This window comes from Tetrao urogallus, assembly GCF_951394365.1.
Source record: "Tetrao urogallus genome assembly, chromosome: 2".
Lineage (NCBI taxonomy): Eukaryota > Metazoa > Chordata > Aves > Galliformes > Phasianidae > Tetrao > Tetrao urogallus.
In genome coordinates, this window is record NC_136814.1 from 103,010,996 (window position 1) to 103,038,789 (window position 27,794).

The following is a 27,794-nucleotide window of genomic DNA, read 5'->3' on the forward strand; positions in this document are numbered from 1 at the left end:
CCTCCACTTGGGGTGTGTAAATATTTGTGCTGTCCGCATCCATTGCTGGCACAGAGGCATAAGAAGAAAGTTCTCCTCAGCCTTTGCTTGCATATTTGGCTTCAGGCCAGTGCAAGTTAAACCCTCAGTCTCTCGCTGCCCCTGCTCGTTATTATTTTTTTCAGTAGTAAATGATGACTCTCTTGAAGATAGGCTGGCATTTCCTGAGGGTGGGCTGGCACTCCCCCAAGGCTCATTGCATAGCATGTGCCAGAACAAGTAAACAGCGGGACGGAAGGGTTTTTCTTCCTTTTGTTCACACCATCCAATTTGTTCCTTGGCAGCTTCCCCACTCCCAGGGAAGGATGGCTGTCTCTCTATGCAAGCCACGGTTGTATTTTTCTTATCTTCCTGTAGCTATCTGCAGCAGGCACGCATTTCCAAAAAGGAAGGTGTTGATACAAGTATCTCTTACTGCCCCTGTCAGGACATTTACGCCACTGTTATTTGCACGCTCCCCAAAATGAGAAGAGCAATTTGAATGAGTCAGGAGATCACTCTTACTCACATTGACGTGGGAGCGTCTCAGGATCATATATATTTCTATTAATATAGGGTCAAACTTGAGTAGGGAGCTCTGGTTTGATTTGCCTATTTTTAGCAAAGGCACAGCAATGCAGCAAAACCAGCCAAATTCAACGTAGCTGCAGTTTCACTTTGTTAAATCAAAGGGACATGAGTTAGTGGGCATGGTGGTGATGAGTGAGTGGTTGGACTAAAAGATTGTGGAGGTCTTTTCCAACCTTAGTGAGACTACGATTCTATAAAATAAATTAAAATAAGTCAACGGAGTCCTTAAGATATGGAAGCATTCACTTTATTCTGCGCTCACGTAATGGCTGTGGTGGGGAGTTTTGTACAAAGCCCTCCTTCCCCCTTGCAGCCCCTGACTGATGTGGCCATCCAGCACCAGACGTGCTGCTTTTGCAGTGACAGGTGCTGAAACAGAATTCTTTTTTCCTTCACAAACCACAGATCTCTCTGCTGATCTCTTCTCCTTCAAAAGTGTTCATGCAAGGGTACCAAGAGAGGTTAAATCTTTCCTCTTTCCTTCCCCTTCAGAAGGCACTTGACACAAGGACAGATGAAGAAAGAGTTTGGATCCAGGTGTGCTGTCTGTTAAGAAGTAGTTTTGGGTGCACAGTCTCACTCTGTCTTTTATGATGCTATCAAGGTTTATGAATCCTGAATCCAGCAGAATAATGTGGCTGCCTGTTAGAGAAAGTGGATGGTGCAAGGATTAGAACGTGTTAATTTTCTTGCTTTCAAGGAGGCAAATCTTTAAATACAACAAGTAAGGAGAACAAAACAGCAAGAAATTTAAATACAAAATCTGGAAAGCTGAGGAAATTCTGTTTAGGAGATAGAAAATGGTTATAGGAACTTGTGTGGTGGGAAAATACCTGTATCTGGAAACTCCTATCTCTGGAATGGCTCGCTGAGAATTCCTCCTTGGCTGGGGCAGATTGCAATGCTCTTTTGACCTTCCCAGGGTTCAGCTGATTTACTCCAGCTTAAAATCTGCCCCTTTGTGTCCAGATAGCAAGGTGACGCAGAACTGGAAGAGATCAGAGCAACACTTCCTAATCTCCACAAAGGCTTCTGAAGCAGATAAAAGGGTAATAATCCTGCTTTGCATTCTTCAACACTTCAGCAGAGCAAGAGGGATGTTGAAGTTGCTCTGAATGAACAATGATTAGAAAATCTTATTGCCCTAAAACTGCAGGTGATGCTGATTTGTGGAAGCAGCCAAACTGAGACGTTGCCCGTTGTTTTTAGTCTGGTAGCACTGCAAAGATCATATGTAATGGGGTTCTATGGACTGCTGAACACATTCTGGGTCAGGTACGGTGTTCTGCTGGCCACTGGAACAAAGCTGTCTGCCTCAGAGTAAAAGCATAGCTGGGAAGGCTCCCTGCAAACTTCTTACCGTGTGTGGAAATCCATATCGTTTTTAGGGCTGTGTAAAGCATTAGTTCACCTGAAAAAAAATGACAAAAATCTGTAGATTGAATTGGCCTCCCCTCTTTATTAGGCAACATCAAGAGTCAGCACAGCTCTTGGAGCTCACCCAGAGGTATTTGATTTGAACATGCATAGCGCATCTCTGAAATTCAGACTTGACATGGAGGCCAAGACAAATCCATTCAGACAGACAGCCTGAACCTGCAGTCTGTGTTACATGACAGCCTGATGTCCTGCTTTTAGCCTGTGCAGCATTCGTAGCGCAGCATTCGGAGCAGCCATCATCCTTGCAGCATCACAAGCAAGAGCTTTCTGTTGATTTTTAATGCTAGGGCTTCATCTGCAGCAAGTGTTAGATTATTTGATAAAGAGCCTGGCACAGAGCTCGAGCTAATGCGAGGAAATACAACTGTGTGTATCTGCACAGGCAGCAGTTCTGAAGAATTGGTATTGCTCATGTTTTTATTGGAGATAGTTACGATTCACCTTTATGCTGCACTACAGCAGTGTGTGCATCACTGCCTTTCCTAGGGCCATTGGTGATCTTCCTTGCTGATACAGTCCTGTAATTTCCTGTCCCTTCTCGTTCTTCTAGTTTCATTTGCCACATCAAGATTTAAGTACAAAAATGGGATCATTTGATTCCTGCTCAACAATATCCTGGGAGAGCAGCTTGGGCTGCGCCGCTGAAGAAGTTGCTACAAGATGATGCCATGTGGCAGGAGTCCCCAAAACAAGGCTTAGTATTGCAGCAGCTAAACATGGCAGTGTGCACTGCACCAGCATTTCAGTACTGTGGTCCTGCAGAGCAGTTTCATTCAAACAGATGCAACCGAATGCTTGGCTTCTAGCAGGATGCGTGGTGCCTGCATTATGCACATCATTGTTGGCTGTGGGCCTTGCTCCAAAAATGGCATCTCTGCCTAAAGCAGTGTTGCAGTCCAAACAAAGCAGGTTTATAAAGCACTTGACCCTACTTTCTTTTAAACCCCTGAGAAAGCCCTGATGAAAGCCATGTTTCTGAGATTCGTCAGCAAAACTTTGATTTCAGATTTGCTGTGCGGGGTCTGGTGTGGGAATCTACAGAGTCAAGAGTTCAGATTTTTGCAGAAGAGGCTGTTTACATTCAGGAAGCTACCTTTGTGCTAAGTACAGCTCTCAGGGGGGTTAGCTGATTCATTTGCAAGCTGTGCAAAAGTTTAGATGTAGATTTTGCCTGGAGAATTGGCTCCCAAATACCAACCAGATTGGTCTTGGGAACATGTGACCTCTCTAAGAAGACCATGAAAAATGAGTTCTGCAGGGGCGAGTAGATTTCTACTGGGAGAAGTTAAACACTGGGGCACAAGCAAGGCAGAGGATGCTTTGACTTATAATGGCAGAGTGTGCAAACACTGAAGAAAGATGCATGGTTCTCGTCGGTGTCGTCTGTCTTCTGGGCAGATTATTAAGGTGAAAGCAAAGCAGTGATTCCAGAAGCAGTGAGTAGATTGGGTGAACAGTGATGTTTCTTGTACTAGGTGGACACTTACAAGAGTATATGGTGCACCGTGTCTCTAAGATACTGCCTGAGCCCACAGGATGCAGGGCGTACCTTCATGTGGTTTATTCCTGTTAAAAGAGAGTTATGGCTTAAGTGTGCCCAGCTGTGTACTTGGGTCTTTGGACAGGTGAGCAGGTAGAAGCCCATAGATGTTCAGCTGTGTTAGAGAACATGGATTACATGTACCAAGAAGTACAAATTCTCTTCTTTCTTGAAAAACAAACACGCAAAAACCCTACAAATAAACCTGTTTTCCCAGGAGAGAGATTTGCACCTGTGTCTGTTTGGGGTCAAATCAGCAGTAGTTTTATAATCATTTAAAAATCAGATAAATAATCATATCCATTTTATTTCCTTTCTTTCCTGGCAGCTCTTTGCTAACACAAAATGCTTAAGAGTTCTGATGAATGACTTCCAAAGACTGGGCAGTCTGGGTGATCACTGCTCCTGTGAGCTGGATGACTCCCAGCTGCCTGCGCAGGCAGCCAGTAAATCTGCAGATTTGTCTTTAAGCATTGAAATGATACACAAAACTAAGATAGATTAACTCCCACAATCCCTTTTATTTGCTCTGCAAAGCAGGAAAATGGGAACAGTAGCGTAAAGTAATGGAGCTTTGCTATCACAAAATAGAGTCTTAGAATATCCCAAGTTGGAAGGAACCCATGAGGATCATCGAGTCCAACTCCTGGCTCCACACAGGACCACCCAAAAATCAGACCATCTGCCTGACAGCACTGTCCAGATGCTTCCTGAACTCTGGCAAAGTTGGGGCCACAACCACTGCCCTGGGGAAGCTGTTCAGGGCCCAGCCTTTCTCTTGGTGAAGAACCTTTTCCTGATATCCAAGCTGTGAGTTGGCTGTGTTCCATAATGTTGTTATGGATTCAGCACGCTCCTCGTGGACTTTTTTTCTTTTATTTTTTTTTCTCCTTAAGAGCTCTGGTATCTTGTAGATTGGATGTGGCTAAACAATATGTCACATTAAGTAATTGGAAAGGAGATGTTGTTGAAGAACTCCCCAGACCTCATAGAAGTTGAATTTAAATAGCTCATAAGAGTAATCTGAAAACAAAACAGTGTATTCTCAGTGGAAGGAAATATTTCAGATAAACAGAAGGCACTTTTTTCATTTTTGAAAGCACAGTATTTCACTTTCCATTCGAGCCTGAATTGTATTTTCTCCAGAGTTTTGCATAAAATTGAAAAAGACAACCCCTTATTTTACTGTAGAAAAACTTTTTATGACTGTGGTCATGATGTGTGTATTTTGGCTATTGGATTGTTAGGAACAGATATTTATGTACTTCATATACTAAGTTACTCATATATGATGCCATTTTTTCAGTTCTGTTTACTAGGATGATGAAAGATGGCATGGCTTGTAGCAGAAAGCTGTTGGGTCCATAACAATTGCTGTGAGTTGTGCTATATATTTAGCAACTCTGTTTTTGGTTTCACAGATGATAATAGTGCATGTTTCACCGTGGAGTCTGAAATCATTGCTGGTGTTATAATATATTTGTTTATGTTCACAGTTAGGTACTCTCTCAACTTGTTGTCTTGCTTTCCATTCTTGTGCTGTTGAGGTATTCTTGCCAGTGTTTGCTTTTGTTATTTGTGTCTATGGACTGTCTACTATTTTTATTCGTGGCATCTAACCTGGTTTCATTTACAGTGTCTTTTGTTTGCAGCAGTCCTAAGCATGAAAATGCTTTTTGGGAAAGTATTACAGCCTGTGCAGTCCATTGCCACACTCCTACTGAAGTCAAGAACTTTAGGTAAACAATGCAAGGACAGACTCTGCACAGGATTGCTACAGTCGTGCTGACAAAGTCCTGGCAGCCAGGATCCAGGTCTTTGCCTTTCCCACATACCTCCCTACTTATTACTTCCTTACTCTTCTCCTGACTTCATCATTCTCTCTGCCCTGCCAATATATGGGTTCAAGTGGAGGCATAGAGAGTGACCCTGTTGAGTGGTTGATCATCTGATGATGGGAATACCATCAGAGAAGGTGAAGAACAAGTTTATTTTCAGACCTGAAGTGGAGTTGAATTTGTGGTGCTCTTGGAAAGCGCTTCGGGTGGAAAAGTTGAGCAGAAATATGCTTTCTACCAACCACCCTTTAAGAACAATGAACCCTTCTCAACTTTGTCCTTAACACTGGATTTAAAACTCCACCTCCAAATTAGATGATGATGCTAAATGCTATGAAGAACAGAAAGTTGAGACGCTCCCTTGTCCTTATCTTGCCCTACTGGCTGACTGTAAGCACTCAGCGCACAGGCTTTCTGTATCTCACCTGCAAACGTGTGTTTGTCTCCACTGCTTCTATAGCAACCTTATAGTTATTTGTCTGTCATTTCTGTTAAACTCCAGGGGGGACTCACAAATAGGTAATACTTGTCTGATTCTGACCTTATTCTCTGAGATGTTTCCCTGAAGACATTTAGTGTGCGTTCTCTTCGCTTCTTCCCTTCGCTAGTCCAAGACTTGAGTGGGTTGTCAAGTAGATGGAAATAGAAATTGGAACTTGGCACTTGGAAATTCCTATTGTTCTCCAGAGAGACGACTGTCTAATGTCCAGTGGAGCAGTGGAGCAATGCCTGAGACCCATCTGTCAGGACAGCAGCTGTCACTTTTTCCATGGTTTGTTTGTAAGATCGTAGGGATCAAAACTTTCAGATGGAAAAGACCTATTTATAATAACAAACCGTGCTGTTAATAGCTCCTTTCCACTGCAGCTCTGAAGATATTTTAAAGGCTTGCTGAATGAAGCCTTTCAAGATTCCTAAGGCAAAGTATATTAATTAATAATATTATTCTTGGATATGCCAGTGACTGTCTGACATTTGGGAAACCACAGTCATCATTTCATAGGGAGTAAAATCAATCTAAGTTATATTTCTGTAGCTGCCCAGTGGTTGAACCTATTCTTTTTGACTTAAAGCTGTTTGTGCTGATCACAAATCAGCACCACTCTGTTTCCACCCATGCTTCTGCTCTGGAGAGCAGTTCCAAGTGCATCATTCAACTTAGTTTTAAATTAATGTGATCCAGGTCTTAACCTGCTATATATATTTCTGTATTTTCATTAACATCGGGACTACTGTGCCAACTTAACACTAGTGAGGATCAGCAGCAACGGAAAGGATGAGCAAAATCAGTAAACTGACACATGGCAAAAGAAGAATTTTGTAGCTAATGTTATTGTAGAACATTCTCAGAGTTTACAACCAGAGGCATATTTTGACGCTGCTATGGTCTGCCTTGGAGCCCACAAAACTATTTACACTGAAAACAGTACTGTAAAAATGATATTTTTGTGAAAGCAGGTACATATTAGTGAGAAGAGCAAACTATATAAACTTCTACGGACAGCTCTGTTCCTTTGATGAGTGTTGCTCATAAACCTTTCGACAAGAAAGCCTAGAAAAATAAGTGTCTGAATAAGATGTTCTTCACTGGAGTGCTGCAGCAAATGATAAAGGCTGTTTGCCAAAATGCTGTTTTTATCTGATCTTAATTGTAGGCTGCATTCTGACAACATAATGAGGGTTACTGAACGCATAACTTGTTAATAAATCCTTTTCTGTGTTCACTTACAGACCAGAAGTGACTTCTATCTCCTAATATTTATACAGCATGTTTACTATATATGTTACTATACTAGGTAGATCTGCAGTCACTGAGTCTAATGGACTGTGGGCATCAGAATCCATGGGAAGGAGTTTGGTGTGCAAAGCAAAACCAATTTGGGTTCAGACTGCATTTTCTCACTTATTTTGACTGTGATTGAGTCATTTTGGGTGGAATCCACACCAGCTGCCTTTTGCTTCCTAAATCCATGATCTCTCCACACCAGTAGAGGGCAAGCAGCGTGTAGATAGCTGTCCTTGCCCACCCTTGACCAAGGTTTGCTGAGTGAAACAGCTGTATGTTTCACCTGACCACCCTGCAAAATGCCCCTGGTGTAGTGAGTCCCTTTGAGCCCTGTTATCAAATTGGTGCCGGTGAAGTCATGTCTCATTTTCCCATGTGGAATCACAGTCGGGAGGAGACGATTCCTCAGGACTTCTCTGAACACTTGTGAAGGGAAAGGCCATTACATAATGCCAGCTAGGAATGTCACACCACACCTCTAAAATGAGACACATTACAGAAACGTCTGGCCAGTCTGGATCAAAAAGTCGCATGCCTCGGATAAAAGCCATTTGACTTTGGCATTATGTATGTTTTGTGCACACGAGATGGGAATAGAACTGCACTGTCTGTCTCTGACTTATTTGGAGTAAATGCAATCTTGGCATATTGACCATCCCTTCTTATACAGCTTAGTCAGCACCCACTTCAATAAACTATGTTTTCTCCTCTGTTTGTATGTTTTTCCCCTTTTTATTTAAGAACACACTAGTTCCTAAGTCCTTCACAAGATGTTAAGTGATCAGTGTGTTTTTCAAGGTAAATTTCAGTTGAAAACTCCCCTGTGAAGGAGATATAACCATGTGTGGTAAAAGTTAAATGTGACAAAGAACCTTGTAAACAGGAGCCTGTGGGAAAGAAAGTCTGTTCATTCACAAGGAATCTGGGGAGGAGTGTTGTGTTCCAATTCCAGATACCCCAAAGGCCAATGTCTTGGTGTTAGGTGGTAAAACATTACGAATATACTTTGTCATGTTCAAATTTGCTGTTTCAGGGTGTGCAGAGCCTCTTAATCCCGTGCCCTACCAGAGATGGATAGATATGTTACTAGGATGCTACTGCCTCTAGCCAAGGAAACCCAGAATCACAGTTATCCCAAGTTGGAAGGCACCACATGGACTTCTGGCTCCACACAGGACCACCCAAAAATCAGAATTCTCGGTGTTTAACTGACAAATTAGGATTTCAGAGCTGATTTTATTCAGAACGAAATAGAGGCACATGCTGGAAATCTAAATAGTTGAAAATCAAAGGGTGTCCAGTCTGGGAACAGTGGGCCATGAAATCCTCTGCTGATGGAGCATTGTTAGTGGTCTGTGCCAGAGTGGTTGGCAGAGTGGTCCCAAGGGGGGAATTAACCCCATAGGGAACGTGGTCATTTGTTCCCAGCTTCCTTCAGCAAGCACTTAACCCAAAATGGTTCTGTCGTGTGATCTCAGAATTGTGTTCAGAGCTTTCCCAATCAATGTCTGGTGATCCCTTTTTGCTTTCTGTGGAGTTTTTCATGTGCTCCTTGCATGAAGACACAAAAGCTTTGGTGATCCAGCTTGGGCTGTTCCTTTGCATTACACAGAGATAGGTGGCTGTTGTGTTCAGGTATGTCAGTGAAGTTTGACTCCTACTGAGTGTGCAGCTTCCCACTGCAAGGCTACCTGTATATTCAGATATGTGCAGAAGGCTAAAATATCAAATCAACACAACTACCTCATGGGCAATCAAACGCTAATTAAGGGGAGAGGAAGTACAGATGAGCATTATGTTATGAGGGGAGACAGAATGAAACCAAAGAAAAAGGAGATGAACTTCTGGGTAGCTAGTGATAGGACCAGAGGAATGGCCTCAAGTTGTTCCAGGGGAGATTCAGGTTGGATATTAGGAAAAATTTCTTCTCCAGAAGAGTAGTCAGGTGTTGGAACAGGCTGCCCAGGGAGGTGGTGAAGTCACCATCCTTGGAGGTGTTCAGGGAACATGTAGATGGAGATTCTTCTCTGAAAGAGTGGTCAGGCACTGGAATGGGCTGCCCAGGGAGGTGGTGGAGTCACCGACCCTGGAGGTGTTCAAGGAATGCTTGGACATTGTGCTGAGGGACATGGTTTAGTGAGAACTACCAGTGATGGGTGGATGGTTGGACTGGGTTATGTGGGTCTTCTCCAGCCTTGGTGATTCTATGATTCTATGTGGTAAGGGACGTGGTTCAGTGGGCAGTGTTGGTGGTAGGTGGATGATTGGACTAGAGGATCTTGGAGGTCTTTTCCAATGTTAAATTGGAATCCATGATTCTGTGATTCTGTGATTCTGTGATTGTGATTCTGGGATTCCACTTTATTAATTTTACTATCCTATAGATTGCCATAATATTTTTACCAAGCTCTACTTCATGTGTTTGGGTGGAAAAATATCTTTTTATTTCAGTCATGCTCTTGATTTGTTGTTTGTGCTTCTTGACTGGTGCCGTGGGGCAGTGACAGAAAGACCTAGTCTGGCCAGGAGCAGTCCCTGTCCCTCCAGAGCCTGTGTTTCAGGATGTGGTACTGAGGGGCAGAGATGCAGGAGGGCTCAAGGATTTCCGTAGTAACATGTTCTTTCCAAAACACTGTTTTAGACATCAACTGTCTCAGTCATTAGCATTGCCAGACTGGCCTGATTCTGCTATGCCTATTCAAATGAAATTTGCCTTATGCTGCAGAGCATGTATATCTTACAGCTCAATTCTATAATGGTAACAGAATCAGAGCCAAAAATGAAATGTCTGCATTAAAGCAACGGGGTACCAGAGGAATTATTTTCGTCTCCTTACAATTCGTGTAGAATATGCTTATTGAACCTTATAGCTGCCTTGAGGGCAAGTCTACTTTTCTCTTTTAAAAATATGCAAATCCATAAAGCCATTAGGACAGGATGATGCCTTTCAGTAGAGTGAGCTAGACAATTGCATGCAACTTTGCTTGGCTGTGAAGTCAAGCTAAGTGCAAGGCTCAGTCATACTGTCTTGTAGTTGCACGCAGCGCTGACATATGGTGCATGGTAATGCATTATTGAGTAGTTGTCTGTTGTGTCTTCATTGCATGGTGTCAGCTGTGTAATAAATAATTGATAACATTGCTCTTACTCCACATTAAAGATATATGAGTATATAATACAGGAAGAAAATGCAGCAGCAAGGCAACCTTTGCTGAGAAGATCAACCGTTCCCAAGTACTCTGCGGCAGCATGAAGCACAAAGTGACCACTGCCACCATTTCCCATTTCTATACTTCGAGTCTCTGATTGTTTGTCATGGCAACAAATGGCACACTCAAACCATTGCTGTTGCTTTTTAAGCAGAAGAAAAATTGTGGTAAAGAGCTGATGTGCTGCAGAGCTGCACACCCAGGTCTCTCCAGTTATTATCCTTGTAGACTGAAAATTCCCTTAGGAAGATGCTTTTTCTTCTTAAGTGGCTGTTAAGTGGCAGAAAAAATACATTCTAAGCAAATCCTTTTTCCTCATAAGACCATTTATGTGTTAAGTATAGGAAAAGTTAAGGGGGAAAAAGTTGCATTTGTATTCACAGAGGTATTAAATCTCTGTTGTTGAACTGCTCCCCTGGAAAGCCACGCTCTCTTCATTAACTCAATGCCAAGGTCCTGTACAGGACACGGTAAGATGTCTCACTGTGCAGAGAAGCAGAAGCTTTCTTCAGCTCTTTCATTTCCATTACAAGAATAATCCTTTCTGATGACATTATTTTTTTATCAGTAAAACTGTTGAGACAGCAGATTTGTTCAGGAAAGATGAGTTTGCAAGTCAGATCAAGGAGATCAAAAAGGAATGGGCTGTGTGGTTGTTCAGAAGGAGGCACACGGCCAAGAAAAAAACTACAGGTTACTGGAAGCTGTTATTATGACAGAAAGGTGTAAAACTGTGTACTGCATGTTGAGGTAATACCAAAATAACAAATGGAGATGCAGGAGGTGTGAGATACCCAGCCTGCACCCTGAATTCTGATGGAATGATCTGAGGAGCCAAAGGCGCGTTAGCTCCTCCAGGCATGTCCCTGGGGATGAAAACAAGGCACCAACTGTTTTGACCTAGACAAAAAATTGCCCAGATCTTTTCCTTTAACACTGAGGCCCTGAGACAGGGAAACTGATGGAAAACTGCAAATTTTCCCAATGCATTAGACCTGAGCTCCAACCGCAAGGTAGGGGAAAAAGCCACTGTCCTGCTTTACTGCAGTATGTCAGAACAGAATAGTCAAGAAAGCTGATCTATTTTAATGTGGAATGTGAGTAACACCAGTAAAATCAGTGGAGTTCTGCTGGTGTAATCCAAGCTGGGATGTGATTTGTGCCTTCATGGATTATAGGTTTGTGCTGAGCTCCTCTGCTTTGCTAAGCTGCATCCGCCTCTATACACTGTGAAGTCTGTATGCACGTAACACTATATATGTTGATACAAAGGTTTTTGTGCAGCTTCAAAAACATCCCAGTAAATAACATCTTTCAGGCTAAAAGTTTATATTGGTAATATTGACAGGCTATAAATGGGAAAAATCAGAATTTCCAGCCTGTGTGAAATTATCCTGACAGCTTACTGACGTGTTTTGACATTAGAAACAATATATTTCAGGCAAAAAGAAATAAACTCGAGATTATAAATTCTTAGCCCACAGCAACACTAACTACAGGAAACTCTGCTTCTGAGAGTCCCAATTGCTCAAGTGTTGGTAATCAAACTGAAGGATACATTTATAATGGCACAGATTTATCACAAGGCATAATTGGAAAGGTGATTGCATTTAAGACCATCAGAATATAGTCCCTATCCTGAAGAAAACCTGGTCTACATAAAAAGAAACAAGTTAGCATCCTAGAAACACCTTCTGAATATCTGCCCCGCCTTCTGATACCAGCAAGTATACAGAAAATTACTGTCTTCAAGTACGTGCATTGAGTTTACTTTCTGTATTGGTAATTATAGAAAAACAAGGGAATTCATTACATCTGTTTTTTGGAAATCACTTGTTCAGTTCATGCCCTTAATACTATTGTCAGGTAAGTGAATCCCATTGTAGACACATAGTAAAATAAAGGGATTTGTCCTGGATTAGAATCTCTGATTCCCAGAACATGACAACAGTTTAAAGACAAGCAACTCAGCAAACACTGGAGCTGGGGAAGCCTGGGATGCAGTTCAGTCTGCTTTGTGTAGATGGATGTGTGAGTTAATGCCTGGTCTGGTGGTTGGTGACCCTGCACATAGCAGGGGGTTCAAACTAGATGATCATTGTGTTCCTTTTCAACCCAGGTCGTTCTATGATTCTATAGCACTCTTTCTCCCCTGACTGTAGAAGTAGCCCAGGTGGCAGGGCTGAGACACAGCTTCTGTCTCTGAGGTGGCTAATGTAAGCAGTAGAATTCACTGTGCCTCAGTTACACCTCTGTTAACTGGCTTCAGGCACTAGATTTGACATGGTATCACGTAGAGCTTTCTGTCCTCTCTTTCTCCATCTGTCTAATTTGTAGATAACAGTCTGAGCATGGCTTTGGGCATGGTTTTGTTGGAACCATAGTTATAAATCAGGTGCCTTAGTAGCTGGGTTCCTTAAGCAGAGAACAGTTCATCTGGAAATTCAACCAGCCACACAACCAGAACCCCCAGTAAAAAGAAACTTAGACTACAGGATAGCTATGACATTCCTATTTCTTTTAAGCTCCACTTCATAATATATGTTCTCTGGTAACAAAGATGAGCCCCTCTCTTTGTATAAGCTTCCTAGCCAGATTTCTTTCCATGAAATACAAAGGTCATTAGGAACCCCACTCCTCTGCCAGATTTGGTCGAAACTGGCTAAAAGATTGAAAACTTACATTTTCATTAGCCCTCTCTCCTTAGGGAACAGACTTACACAGCGTGGTCTTAGCTGAGGTTGAGTGACCTCAGGTGGGTAATGCACATTGAAAGAGTAGTACAGGCATGCGTATCCCTGGTCATTTTCCTTAACAAGATCAGTCGTCAACTCTTTGATCTTCTTCAGTTTCAATGAGGTTTTCTGCAGCCACCTCAGTTTTAACACTGATTTGTTGATTAGGACGCCCTGTAGGTAAGAACGTTTCCAAATCCAGATGATATCCTGATAAATGAGTTTCTATGATTAATTATTCTTGTACACTAGTTTTTACCTTTCAGAATCAAATGTGAGGTAATTGTAACAAGCATATAAGCTTCTTGGTGTCCTTGCTCAGTGCAACCTCTCATTGATTGCCAAGGGAGTTTTGACTTTGCAAAGCAACGCCGTTGTTCATTCCAGACTGTGTTTTTTTTTGCCTCCCTGTTGTTAGCTAGATAAATAAAGGTACTTGCAGGCTGAAGATGGGCATCCGTCTTTGCTGAAGAATATTAACCAAATCCATTTTTTCACAGAAAGAAAATCAATTGATATATTAGCAAGAGAGAAAACAAAACATTTTGCTGTTTTAGCTCCCAGGAGACCAAAGAGCCAGTTCTTAACTTTCAGAAATAGAGAGATAAAAAAGATAGGCTTCAAAGTTCAGATCTAAATTCAGATCAGAACTTCTCCAGGGCACATGGGGACTCTGACTCATTTCTAATCTCGATGTACATTTAAAGGGCAGTCATATAAAAATTGACCCTCTTGTATTCAGCAAATACAGACACACCTGACTACTTGAATCCCAACTTGTCTTCCAGAAGCAAAGAGGTGGAGGGTGATGGCAGGGGAGGTTGCATTTTTTGATTCATTGCTTGATGAACTTTTATCCATTGCTGACCATAGGCTGTTGCTGTAAAGAAGCTTGTTTCCCTCTATACCTTTGATCTTTGATACGCTTTTGATGGGAAAACAAGTCAGGTTTGGTATGATATATATTAAACTAGCAAGCTCTCCGGAGAGTTCATTCTGGTTCAGTTTGATGTGTGGTATACAGTAAAGCATCAGACCTTTAAGCTAAGTATTCTAATAGGATGTTATTACAAAAGACAGTGAAAACATACCAGAGTTTTGTGGAACTTTACACGTGAGCTGAACTTTCAGAGTAAGGCTATTTTATGATATCTTTTTCTACCTTCTTGGGCTGCTGGGAAGAATAATTAATGTTTGCATACTACTTTGAACTCGCAGGATGTAATGACAGTACTAAGATATAATATTAAAACTGTTAAATATTGAAATTGTCCAATAGTCTCCTTCCACTTCATAGAAACAAAAGATTTTCAGATGCATTTAAAAATAAAATTACTGTAAGAAAGGACCATAATTAAATACAAGATCAAATAGTTCAAAAAGGATTATATTATATGCCCCAGAGTTCTCCCCGAGCTGCTTCTTCCTGCCTGTCCTTCTCCCTGTGCATGGTATATTTCTACCACACAAATGAATTTGTGTTTGTTTGTAATTCTATTGCTTGCAATTCTACTGTTAATAAAACTTCAGGAATGTGACAAATGTGAAATGTGCCTTATGGGCAGGTTATTCCATAATTACCTGCTAAGGCCTTATACTGAAACACACACACTTCTCTGAAGTGCAGAATTAGGCATGCTGGACCTGATGAACAGTTAATTAGCCTTAATATGTCATTTGTACAAGACATCCAGCCATAGGACCCCACTTGAACAACCAAATATTGTGTGCTTGTTACTGCAGGTCTAGAATGCCACCACTTGTGGTTTAACTGCTAATGAGTTTGGAGACATCTGTGTCTGAGCTAGTCAGTTGGACTTCCTTTGAATATCATTGCAAAGAAACAGGCACAGCTAGGATGCAATTCCTTGTGTCCTGTTGTAGATCCCACAATTTGATCGGATGAATTGCCTCCTAGAGTACTTTCTCTTCTGACTTGGTTATAGAGGGAAGCAGAGTAATTAGCTCAAAAACAGCAGGCCACATCTCAGCAGAAGAAAGATAGGTAAGATGAATCCTACCCTTTAGGTCTTTGGTTTTGATTCTGGCACGCCTTTATATTTACATTCTTTAAATAAGACACGTGCCTTTTGTTGTTGTTGTTGTTTGAAGAATAACGAATGATTTTCACTACGAAAAAAAGCTGCATCAAGCTGGTCTATTAATATAACAGCTTTAATGAAAAGAAACCAGAAAGACTGTATATTTTCATATTGAGTCATGAGGGCAGTATTTCTCAGCATTTTCTGTCAAAGCTCAAAGCTGTGCTTTATAAAATTGTTTGCAACTGGAAACCGTCTCAAATATAAGCTTATTCACAAGCATTTCTTTTTACAGCACCTTGAACAGTAGAGTCATGGTATGTGTCCAAAAAACTCTGGCATTACAACATTACAAAGAAAGTAATTATTTTCATATGGAAATACCCACCCAACCTTGCAATATTCAGAATGTAACTGGAAAAAGCAATTCTCAGTTACTCTTAAGGTTAAAATTATAATAAAATCCCTTGCTTGAAACAATAATGAGAATATCTCAGGGTATAGAGCTCTGTGAAAGCTTATCCATCTGCTGTAGAACCTGTGCATGCATACATATGTTGAAACACTGTTGTGTTCATCAACATGTAAGGTGTTCCTGTGACTGTCTTGAAGGACAAGGGAAGCAAGGACCACTTCTAATGACTCCTGTTGGCAGAGAGTTGGTTTAACAACCACTGGACAATAACTTGTGGTGATGGTTCTGCACATCAGCCCTCACCCCACACAGATGTTTTCTCTCTGTTCCCTTTCACCATTTTAAAGTGAAAATGGAAATAAACAGTTGATGTAACCAAAACATTAATTTTTCACTTCTTTCTCCCATACTTCCCAGCACTTAAATTTAGATGTAGCTTGGATTGAAACTGTGTCTCTTCTTTTGGCAGGAATGCTACAGAATGGAAAGAAGTTTGATTCCTCCAGAGACAGAAACAAGCCTTTCAGGTTCAAGATTGGCAGGCAAGAAGTCATTAAAGGATTTGAAGAAGGTGTTATACAGGTACAAAGACACGATTCTGGCTCAATTTCCAACTGGGTGAAAGATGTGTCAGGGCTTAGTGTTCAGTGCAGTGTTGACAAGACCAAGTGGAAATCACAGTGTCAAATCCTGAGTGGTTTTCTTAATGGTACTAAGTTGCTCCAGGGAAAGGTTAGATTGGATACTAGGAAAAATGCATTCATGAAAAAGAAGGTCAAGAATTGGAACAGGCTGCCCACTGCAGTGGTGGAGTCCTCATCCCAGGAAATATTTAAGAGATGCAGACATGGCACTAAAGGGACATGATTCAGTGATGGGGCTCAGTAGGTGGGGTTGATGGTTGGACTTGATCTTGAAGGCCTTCTCTAACCTGGATAATTCTATTATTCTGTTCTGTGAAAGCATGGTCTGTTCAAGAACAGTATTTCCTGTAGTCCTCCACTAGCTGACTAAGACACCTCCTGCTCACAAGGCTTTACATGAAGTGTGCATTTGAAAAAGGAGAGGCAAGATCCTCTTGCCAGGTGTCAATGTGTATATAAGTCTTGCTTCTTCCAGGGCTAACTACCTCACATAAACCACAGTGGCCTCTAAACTGATCCAGGTGGCAGTATTTTATGAAGTGGCCTCTATTCAGCTACTCAATAAAAGACCAAGCTGTCGTTTTTGACAACATCTACGACTGTGCTGCAGATTTTGACCCCTACTGAGTAGGGCACCATACTGCACTGTTAAACTTTTATGACTTCAGTACTCCCAGCTACAAAACTTAACATTCAGCAAGCAGCCATAAGACATTAAAAAAGAAACTGCCCTCCATTAATTACAGCTTGAGTGGCAGCACAGTAAAACTCTGAAAGAGCCACACAGAGCAACTCCATGCTGTCTCTGCAGTGTTTTGTCTGCAGTGCTTGTGAGGGCTTAAAGTGTGAGGAGTGCAGTCAGGGTGCTGAAGTGCGAAAGTTACTCCATTTCTGATTTCTGGAGCTCATAATAAGAGGAAATTGCTCAAATGTTATTGACAGGAACAAATTCTTACACTTAAATACAGAGAGGGAAAGAATGCAAAATGAGAAGCAATCCAGTGATGAATGATGCAGCCAGGCTCATTTGAGAGGAAAGGAAAAGAACGTGGTTTCCAGCTCCACGAGAAAGCAACACAAGCATATCCTTCTCTCCAAGCTGAGAAGGAACAGGTCCATCTGAGGAATCCTGGAGTCTGAAAAATATCCACCTTCTGCTCTAACATCTAGGGGCACTCTTTATTATTTGCTTTGCCTATGGAGGGCTCAGGGCCCCCATGTGCTGAGTGCTTGAAAGGCAGAATTGGTGGTCTGCATAGAGAAGAACAACAAAATGGTTTCAATAGAGCCAGCAGCAGGGCTCTTTGCAAATATTTCCATGATTTTTCATCCACCTGTTGTCATATGACAAGGAGACCTACAAAGAGAAGGAACCCGAAAGTGCATTTAAGTTCAGTTGGGATTGCTTTTATCCTAGTCAGAAACCAGTGCAGGAAAAGCTCTGGAAACAAGCTCTGGGTGAATCGGTTTTATCTCTGCCTTGAACACACTCACCAACCCCTGTCTCTTAATTACTGTGGCCTAACTCCATTCCAGCAGTGTGGCCACATGCTGCCCTCCTGCTCCTCCTAGTGGATCACTAAGTTAAATTTGTGGCTGTTTCCTTCCACCTCAGAGTTTTTGAGGGTTTGGGGAGCGTGATTGACACAAGGCATGTGGAAAAAAGCAATTCACTACGTCGAGCATTTCAATTTTCCAGACCTTGGTTTAATGCCTGTGAGATGGCAGCAGCATCTGCTTTTCTGTGCTCAATTTCTGACAGCTCGAGGTTGCCCCATGCCTAAGATCCATGGATGAGGTACCAGCTATCTTACTGGCAGGGACCCACCGGAGCACCAGAGACCAGTGTCAAACCTTGCAAAGACCAAGGAAGTTATTTGCTCTCACACCTTCATCTGCATTCTACGAATGCACCCTGAGTGTTGGGGAGGTTGGTGGCCCTGTCTGTGCACTGGGGTTGGAGTTTCGTGATCCTTGGGATCCCTTCCAACTCAAGACATTCTGTGATTCTATGAATGTGGGAAAGTTACATTCCCATTTTTCTTCTACCTAGAATGACTGAAGCTCTAGCTTTAGCATATTTCATAGAAACAGAAAACGAAATTCAACAGGAGAAACTGGGTAATATGTAGTTCAGTCCAATCCTGGGAAAAACATCTGAATTAACCTCACTGCATAAAGTCAGGGATTATTTCTTGGCCAGTGAATAGCTGGTCACCAGTATAGTGTACATAAGTCACAGCTGTACCCCAGAGCAGAACAGAATTTTCAATCTTGATGCTGCAAATCTTGGTGAGAACTTTTACCTCTAAAGCTAATCTGGTGTGAGAGAGCTCGGCACTTCTGTCTGTCCCAAGGATGAGACAGAACAAGCTGTGCATGAGCATCTGTCCTTGGGCTTCAGTCTAGGGAAACCTTTCTTAATTAGGACTGCATCAGTCCAGCAGCAGAAAGTTGGGTGCCTCTTAATATTTGTGTTTGGTCAGTAGCTTTGAAGTCATCGATGATGGTGACTGAAAAAGCAAAAAACACTGCTGGACATTTTTAAGAATCTGAATCAAATGGTATCTCTGTGCTGATCTGTCATGAACACAAAGCTCTGATCCTACCTGTTACTAAATCTTTTCCATAACTCCTGCTGATGGTGTTTTATGTATCCTGCACTCCACAGAACTCACACCTCATGCAACTGACTCCAGGGTAAGCAGTATAGATCACAGTGTGCCTTGGAAAGACTTTCGTTGCTCCCAAGCTGGCTCTAGCAATTTAAAGAGAAGCCAGAGGAGCTAGGCAATGAATGTGAGCTGTTTGTAGCAGCTTCAGCTTTCTTGAAGAGCAAAAAGATGAATTTGACCATCGTGAATATCCTTGGTTCTGTAAATCTGCCATGTAGTGCTCTGTTCTGTCTTCCTGCTAATACTGTGTTTTATCTTGTCTTTTTCCTTTTCCACCATCCAAAAACCAGATGAGCTTAGGACAAAGAGCAAAGCTGACTTGCACACCTGAGATGGCCTACGGAGCCACGGGCCACCCCGGGGTCATCCCTCCCAATGCAACGCTCCTCTTTGACGTGGAGCTTCTCAGGTTGGAGTGAGTCTTCTTGGGGGAGCTGGCTGGAGGCACCTCTCCATAACCATCCCTTCTTTCTCACCCTCCCAGCAGCGGGGGAAATCTTCACTGGAATCCTAATCTTCCTGCTCAAGCTGTCATATCAATAGCATTTGCCGTTAGGTTTCTTAAGCCTTTCTTTCTCCTTTCTCCTTAGACTTTGTGGTGTCCATATTTGCCTTTCATTGGAAGCTTTGCTTTGGGAAAAATGTCTACCGTTGTAACATTCTCAAGTTGTACATTTTATTTAGTCTGCATGTGATGAGAATTCACAGTGACGATTGAAAATATATATAAATATAAATATATATATATATTCCTTATTGAAAAACCACTGCCTTACTGTACACTTAAACCAAGAAAATTAAAAAAAAAAACAAAACACAAAAGGTGCTCAAAAACTCCAGTGTACGCCTTGTACATGAACGGGCATTAGCCAAACGGAGTTACCTGCGCTGCCACTTTTCTCAACTTGTACGTTCTGCTTGCTGCTGTTTTAAAGAATACTGTCTCATTTAAGAATTAAGTATATATGTAAACAATAAAACCTTGATACTTTACAGTTTGTGTTTTCTTTTTTTTCCTGCTTTCCATTGGCCACTGCAATTCTTTTTAGTGAATGAGAAGTTCTTCAGAGAGACATGAAGGTTGAGGGAACTGGGCTTGTTTAGCTTGGAGAAGAGAAGGCTACAGGGAGACCTCATTGTGGCCTTCCTGTACTTGAAGGGAGCGTAGAAACAGGAGGGGGAACGGCTGTTTGTGAGGGTAGGCAGTAATAGGACAAGGGGGAATGGTTTTAAACTGAGACAGGGGAGGTTTAGGTTGGATCTTAGGAGGAAATTTTTCCCCCAGAGGGTGGTGAGGCACTGGAACAGGTTGCCCAAGGAGGCTGTGGATGCCCCATCCCTGCAGGCATTCAAGGCCAGGCTGGATGTGGCTCTGGGCAGCCTGGTCTGCTGCTTGGTGACCCTGCACAGAGCAGGGGGTTGAACTGGATGAGCATTGTGGGCCTTTGCAACTCAGCCCATTCTGTGAATCTATGAAACGTTCACCTGTTATCTTGATAATTATTTATCTTCCTACACAAAATATGCATAATTCCATGTATTGCTTCTGTTATAGATTGCATGGGGAAAGATGTCCAGGAGCACACACATAGGTGCTGCTGGGACAGAGGTTTCCTGACTCCCCATCTGCCCTGCACTGCCGGTGGCCCCTGACTTCTGGGCCAGATTTGGCTGTTGAAGAGAAGGAAATTGATGTTTCTCAGAGTCACAATGCTGATCCCATGCTATGCTTTACAACAGTAAAACTGGCATACAAATTTCTGCTGGAGCTCAGGTAGGCTAAACAAGAGCAGAATTGTGTGCATCCAGCTCACAAAGCCAATCTGAACCTGGGGCCACCGGTACAGGAGAGATGTAAAGCTGTTGGGGCACATCCAGAGGAGGGCCACTGAGATGATCAGAGGGCTGAAGCACCTCTCCTGTGAAGAAGGGCTGAAGGAGTTGGGCTTGTTTAGCTTGGAGAAGGCTCTAGGGAGACCTCATTGCGGCCTTCCAGTACTTGAAAGAAGCTTGTAAACTACTTGCATCATTTTCAACTACAGGATTTTTTGAGGTATCTGAAACAGTTGCTCTGTTTTCTTGTGTGAGGTTCTGTAAGGAAAACACAGCTCTCGTGGGAAGATGGACTGCAAAGCCACATAGTGAGGGCATTCCTCCTGGAGATGAGAGGACAAAAGCAGGAAAGCCTGTCTGACCAGCAGGGACCACAGATCTCTTTTCTTTCTCTAGGCGGTCATCCCAACCACAAAGCTGCCTTTTAGTTTGTTAATTCAAAAGCAGATAACCCCCTCCCTCTTGCAGGTTATTATTCACTGAAAATTAGTAAACTTTTTTCTTGCTCCTCTCTCCTTCTAGCAAACAAAGGAGAAAGCCCTTTTTCAGTGGAAATTCGGGGTCTCTGCAGCAGCTGGGTTACAGATCCATGTTTCACTGAGAGGTTTCATTTAGGATATTCATTTAGGATACAGGCCTTTCTCAAATGCCTCAAAAGCATACAGTGACAAGAAGAATGAATTGGTCCAACCAATACTGCTGTTTGCACAAGAGCTGGGGCATCACTCTGCACTTCTGCTGGGTTTCTGACCATGAGCGCTGCATTCCTGCTGGGCTGTAAGAGCTGATCACAGCCCTGTCATCTCCATCCAAAGAGCTGCTGTGCACTTACCTTTCCCATTGCCCTCAGCTGTGCAAGCCTGCCATTAGGAGTCTGTAAAACCCTTATTACAGCTGCTTGATGAAGCTCTCTCCCTCATCACTCTCTCCCTTCAGAGACCTTTGTTGGAAGCCGAGATTATTACATCTTTCATGCCAAATTCATTTAAAAAAATGTGAAAGGAAAACTAATTGTGCTTTGTGATACTTAGGGAAATTAAGTCTTCAAGGAAATGTAATCTCCAGCTCTTCATTTGACTGCAAATGTGTTAATTTATTTAATTGTATCATCGATCAACACAATACATATAATTATTGCCACTATATAATGGATTAGAAAAAAATTTACTGTTGCCGCCTGTGTAATCAGATCTGCTCTTGTTACTGATTTCTAAACAGTATAGCTGGGAAAAAAAATGACCTTCCAGGCTTAATTTCATGCCCTACTTCCTGAAAAATTAAATGGAAAGTGAGCACACACAAAAATCAGCACAGATGCAGACTGCAAGGCTGGTAACATCTGCCTTATTTGCTGCCCCTTCTGCCATTCATATAACTGAACTCATTTCCTCGTCCTTTGATATTACATTTCAAACAAAATCTTGAGCAGACCTCATCAAAACAATCCTCTGGGCATTCGGTTTCCATTCTCTCTGTCTTACAGGTACAAATTATTATTTCATTTTCCACGTATAGGGACATTGAAAGCCCCAGACAGACTCTAGAAGGAAAAGTATGAAATGGAATATTTAATGAAAGGCAGCAGCTGAGCACTTGGAGATATCAAAAGCTGCTGATGTTGAGGATTCATTGAAGGAATTTTTATTAATCTTATTACCCTCTAGAATTGCTTTTTATATGTATTTTTCAAACAGCACCAAATCCTCATCAAAACAGACACTACAGAGCAGGCAACATGCTGTCTGCTATTGACAGATGGAATGCAGTATTTGCACATGATTTTAAACGAGGCAGACAGAACACGGCTCCATTATTAGCACTTCAGTGGGTTGTTACCAGCGTTTATCATTATTTATTAAAGCATCAATCCAGTTCTTGTTACAGCCAAGAGCCATCTACACGCCCAACAGCTTGTGTAAAGAGCATGTTCATGTGTCTCCCTCCAGCCTTTACAGAGCTGTGGCAGGTCACTTAGAAGTCTCCCATGAGATTTCATTCATTTAAACATTTTAAGGCAAGCTGGTTTTGCCTGAACAACGTAGACTTGTGTTAACCTCACGGGCTGGACCTCTTCACCAGGTTGACGCAGGAGAAGTAACCAATTGTGCAAGTATGAAGCAGATGAAACAGATCACTGCCCCTGTGCATTTCAACATGCACGTCGATGGGAGAAGCAGGAGAGGCCTGAGCAAGTCAGAAAGCCACCCACACTGGCAGCAGGGATTTAGAATGAATCTCAGGCTGGCTTGGGTTGGCAGGGACCTGAAAGCCCATCCAGTCGCAGGGCCCCCTCCAACGAATGCTGGTATTTTGAGAAATAATTAAAAAATCAGATTTTTTTTTATCCTCTACTGGCTACTGCAAGTTTTCCACTCAGCATGAACTTCATTACAGTCACAGTTCAGGTATCTAAAATTACTGCCAGCATCTATTGCCTTGCTTTGGTCCTGTGTTCTCTATGAAATATTGAAGACATTAGCTTCATTCCTGTTGCTTCAGTTCAGTGCAAATCTGGTACACTTCCAAATCTCTTCCAGCATCCTCAGCCGTACAGCAGTGAGAGCTGTCAGGAGGAGCTCTTAGCGCTGGGCATGAGGTATCTTGACAGAAGTCACCTAAACAGTTGAATTACTTCACATGGCCCCTCATTGTCTATTTGCAGAGGAATCTCCATTATAAATATAGCTTTGTTTCTAGCAAACAGCAGCCAAATAGGCTAAGCCTCCTTGTTTTGGTTTCAGCTGGAACACAATTGATCTCCCCACAGTGTCTGGTATGATGCTGTGTTTTTGTTCTAGGAGAAGAACAACACTGATAACACGCTGATGTTTACAGTCACTGCTAAGCAGCGTTGTACAGAGCCAAAGCCCTTCTCAGTGAAGGGCCTGAGGAGCTGGGAGGGAACAGAGCAAGGACAACTAACTGAAACCAGCCACAGGGATATTCCATAGCCTGGAATATCATACAGATAGAGTTCTGAAGGGAGTGGGAGTTTGTCTTGCTCTCTGCTGCTGTTCAGAAGGCTAGCTGGGCCTTGGTTGGCAGGTGGTGGACAACTGCTTGTGGATCACTTGTTATATACACGTACATGCATATATTTGTCATAACTATCACCCTTTTCTGCAGCTTAGCATGTAGTTTTATCGCAATCCATGAGTTCTACTTTCTTTTTTTCCTTTTTCATTCTCTGTCATTCACTGGGAAGCAGGGGGTGAGGAAACAACTGGTGCTCAGCCACCTGCTGGGTTAAACCACAACACTCCAAACATTTCCAGGAAGAAAAAGAAACAATGAGTTGTATACAATATGTAAGAATGAAGAAGAATCAAACCACAAGCAAAAAAGCAGGAAGGGTCCTGTTTACTTGCATTTAATCAATTTTTGGAAGCAGCAAGTGAAATTCAGAGATAGTTCATATTGAGCCCTTGAAATTCTTCTGCATCATCAGCTGGCTACCATGCTTAAAGTCAGCTCTGGAGGCTGGGGAGCAGCAGGCCAGAACTGCTCCACTTATGTGGTCCCATCTTCCGAAGGCCTGCCCCAAACAGGACTGTGGTTACACAGCACTTACCCATCCAAGCCCTTACAACACAGGAAGTCGTGTCCCTTCAGGGGATTTTACCTTAAAACAGATATTCTGATGTTTCACATCTATTCAGTTGATCTAAAGATTCAAATTACAGCCTGCTAAAAACACTAAGTTATACTTCAGTGGGAATCCTTACTTAGTTTCAAAACACAGCGGCAGATCTGGAGAACAGTTTTTAAAACACATCAGTTTATTTTGGTGGGTCTGTATTTATTCCATATTTTTCTTTGAGCAGCTTAAGCTGTTCCTCTTTCTTCTTTGTGTCCATCTTTTGGAATGCCTGTAATTAAGGGAAATAATAATACGCATGAGAAGAAAAACTGCATCTTTAGGTATGTTATTTCCTATAAACTGCAACTAACTTCTCATTGTGAATGACATCAACATCACATGCAAACAGCACTGCTTAATTCTCAACCTCAGAGAACTCCACCAGACTCTGGGCCTCATCAGGCAGAACATCAAGGATTTACAGACTTCTTCCTGTTAAGTAAATCTCAAAGCCCTCTGTCACAGTTTGGCCCCTTCTACCTCTTCTCACCAGAAGCACAGCTTCCACATCCCTAGTCCAAAGGCTGTGGTGATATATGCACATGAATCACAATGAAGATGAAATCCTAGCCGTTTATCCAATCCAATTCCAATTCTCTCTATCAATTTGGAATTATTTCTTAAAAGCAGCCAACCATTTTCTCAAACTGATTTTTTTTTTTTTTTATGCTGAACATCTTCAAAGGTAACAATAAGAAAACCGAGAGCACTTACCCTGTTTGCATTGTAGTACAAAACGACAAGGTATCTGTTGCACACATTGAATCCTGACAGATGATCACAAGCATTTTTGGCATCAAAGATGTCTTCATAAACCACATAGGCTGTTCCTCTTGTTTCTGGAGTGTTTCCACTGCAGAGCAAATGTTAACAAGCATTAATATCAAACTCGATGCACAGGACTCAATTAATATTCAGCACTGAGACAGAATACTGTTCTTAGCACAACACAACTACACTGATGCATGCTGCTTCAGCTGCACGACCATCACTCATCAGATCATCAATTCAATTTCCTTTGCCTGAGGAGCAGGAGACACATCTGGGCACATCACTCTAACCAGCTCTGAGCTTACACAGAGCTTATTACAGAGCTTACACAGCCACGAGATCTCAGCTAAAAGCCAACTTACGAATCACAACAACCCTTTCTTAGGAGCTGACTTATAAATAAACTCCAATAAACAACATGACACACGTCCACATCATGGTGCGTATGCAAACAAAAAGGATAAAATTGCACAGAGAAGGAGAAGAATTACAAAGGGAGTTTCACAAAGGGAGCTCAGACCAACGCTGGGGAAGAAAGGATTGAGCGCAGCCCTGCTGAAAAAGTCCTGGGGGTACAGGTGGATGGCAGCTGGCCATGAGCCAGCACTGTGCCCTCACGATCCAGAAAGCCAACTGCACCCTGGGCTGCACCAAAAGCAGTGTGGGCAGCATGGCGTGGGAGGTGATCCTGCCCCTCTGCTCTGTGCTTTGAGGCCTCACCTGGAGCACTGCATCCAAATGTGGCGTGTCTAACCTAGTCTTTTTCATATTAATTCTCTTCTGTCAGCGTATGTCAATGAGTGAAAATCCCAGCTATTTAGCCAAGCAAAAGGATTATGTTCTCTCTCTTTCTTTTAACCCTTGCCCAGTGCATTTTGTTGTTTTTCTCTGTATTAATAAGACCCCACCAGCTGCACGTCCCAACACAGTATGCAGGAGCACACCCCACTACTCCCCTCTGTTCATGTTTACTGGGAGTAACTCTACACAGAAAACTCTGTTCTTTGCACTGAGCCATCGCTTTTTTTCACTACAGCACTGGCCAAAACAAGCACTTGGATTTGGGGTAGCGTTTGATCTTTTTAGCTGTTATCATATCTATGCCCCACAGAATTGATGAACATTATGGGTTCATTACCCACCCCAATCTAAGAGCACGGGGAAACAGAGCAACAAAAACAGCAAGGACACGTTCAGCTGTCAGCCAGTCAACAACCTGTGAATTCAGAGATGCCACAAGTTATTTTGCCAACATCTGGATAAAGGCAGTGTGAAGAAAACCATATCATATCTACCCTACATTTAACTTCTTTTCAAGTATTAAAAGATGAGCACCAAATCTTATTGCTCCTCCCTTCCAAAATATTTCTCTCAGCTTGGAAAAAAAAAAATAAAGATCATCTTGTATGAACGCCAATACTCCAGCCAATCTTACTGCAGCTCTCAACAGCTAATCCTAAGTCCTCAGCCAACTCTTTCTGCCTGAAACTTAGAACACAGCATTAACCAGATGAAATTACAGTTAGATCCATGGCACGGCGCTCAAGACAGCAAGGAACATCAGAGCTCAGGTCATCAATATTTGAAGGATCTAAAGGGAAGAGGCTAGGATTTGGCACAGGCAAGTACAGCCTCAGCGTATTTCGAACAAAATTCAGTCAGATCACATGGCTCAGAGCTGAGCTGCACAGCAAAGGGTGCAGTATTTTCTGCACCCATCAGTGGTACCATACCTGTTTCGTCATTAGTTCTTATACTAATCTAATACTCATTGAGCAGAAGTGGTTGCCTGCAAACCTTGCTTTTCACCTTTACCTTTTACCTTTTATTTTTACCTTTACTTAAAATAAAAGGTTAGTTCATTTAAGGTTTAAGTCCTTATTTTTCTCCACTTATCTACATTCAGACCAGGCTTAAGCCACTCCCACATTCCTACCAGCACCGTTCTGCTTACCAACAAACTGACACACAAGAGAAACACAACCACATGCTCCTTTAGCACACAGGGATGCTGCTAAAGCACACTCAGCTTTTTCAGCTATTAAAACCAGCTGTTCCCACTGTAATAGGCATACTGACACATGACAGCCATCCCAAAGCTTGGGATAAGTTAAGTCCTTCTCAAAGAAAACTGAAATTACTTACACCCTGATTTGCCGAATAGGTCCGTATTTCCCAAAAATATCATACATCTCCTCCGCGGTGATTTTATAAGGCAAGTTCCTGATGTATAGGATCCGATTAACCTCCGGTGGCAGCCGAATCTGAAGCAGAAACAACGCACACTGTGTTACACACAGAACTCACTTCGAACCTTGAATGCTACAGCCTACCTACTACATCTCAGGCCTACTGCCCATCAGCTATAGAATTTACGTGGTTTTCCCAAGCTAGAACCCGGTAAGCGCACTCACGTTGGCTCGCTTGGCCGCTTGCATCGCCATGGCGCCGGGATAACGGAGGGGCCTCGGGCCTGGGAGAGAAAAAGCGGCAGGCAGCGGTCCTCCAACAGCGGTCCTCCGACGCCGCCGCTCTTCTTACCGGAAGACCCGAATGCTACCCCAGGTTGCACCGCGCGCGCTCACCGGAAGTGCTGCCGCGCTACCTCGCGTAATTG

At 42.5% G+C, this 27,794-nt stretch overlaps 2 protein-coding genes across 2 annotated transcripts in view; one reads left to right on the forward strand and one right to left on the reverse strand.

Annotated features, from left to right (window-relative positions):
- The window catches only part of FKBP1B (FKBP prolyl isomerase 1B), a gene marked incomplete at both ends in the record, with an annotated part of 44,328 nt that extends 24,976 nt beyond the window's left edge, over window positions 1-19,352 (forward strand). Inside the window, 2 exons of the mRNA XM_079532847.1 lie at window positions 16,084-16,196; window positions 19,224-19,352. Coding sequence (XP_079388973.1) covers window positions 16,084-16,196; window positions 19,224-19,352 — 242 coding nt within the window. The remainder of the gene's footprint in view (window positions 1-16,083; window positions 16,197-19,223) is intronic.
- Window positions 19,353-24,545: 5,193 nt separating this feature from the next.
- On the reverse strand, window positions 24,546-27,621 carry SF3B6 (splicing factor 3b subunit 6; the record flags this gene model as incomplete). Its single annotated transcript, XM_079532440.1, has 4 exons — window positions 24,546-24,635; window positions 25,121-25,259; window positions 27,323-27,441; window positions 27,592-27,621. 4 exons carry the CDS (start codon window positions 27,619-27,621, stop codon window positions 24,546-24,548), a joined length of 378 nt encoding a protein of 125 aa, XP_079388566.1.
- Window positions 27,622-27,794: the final 173 nt, after the last annotated feature.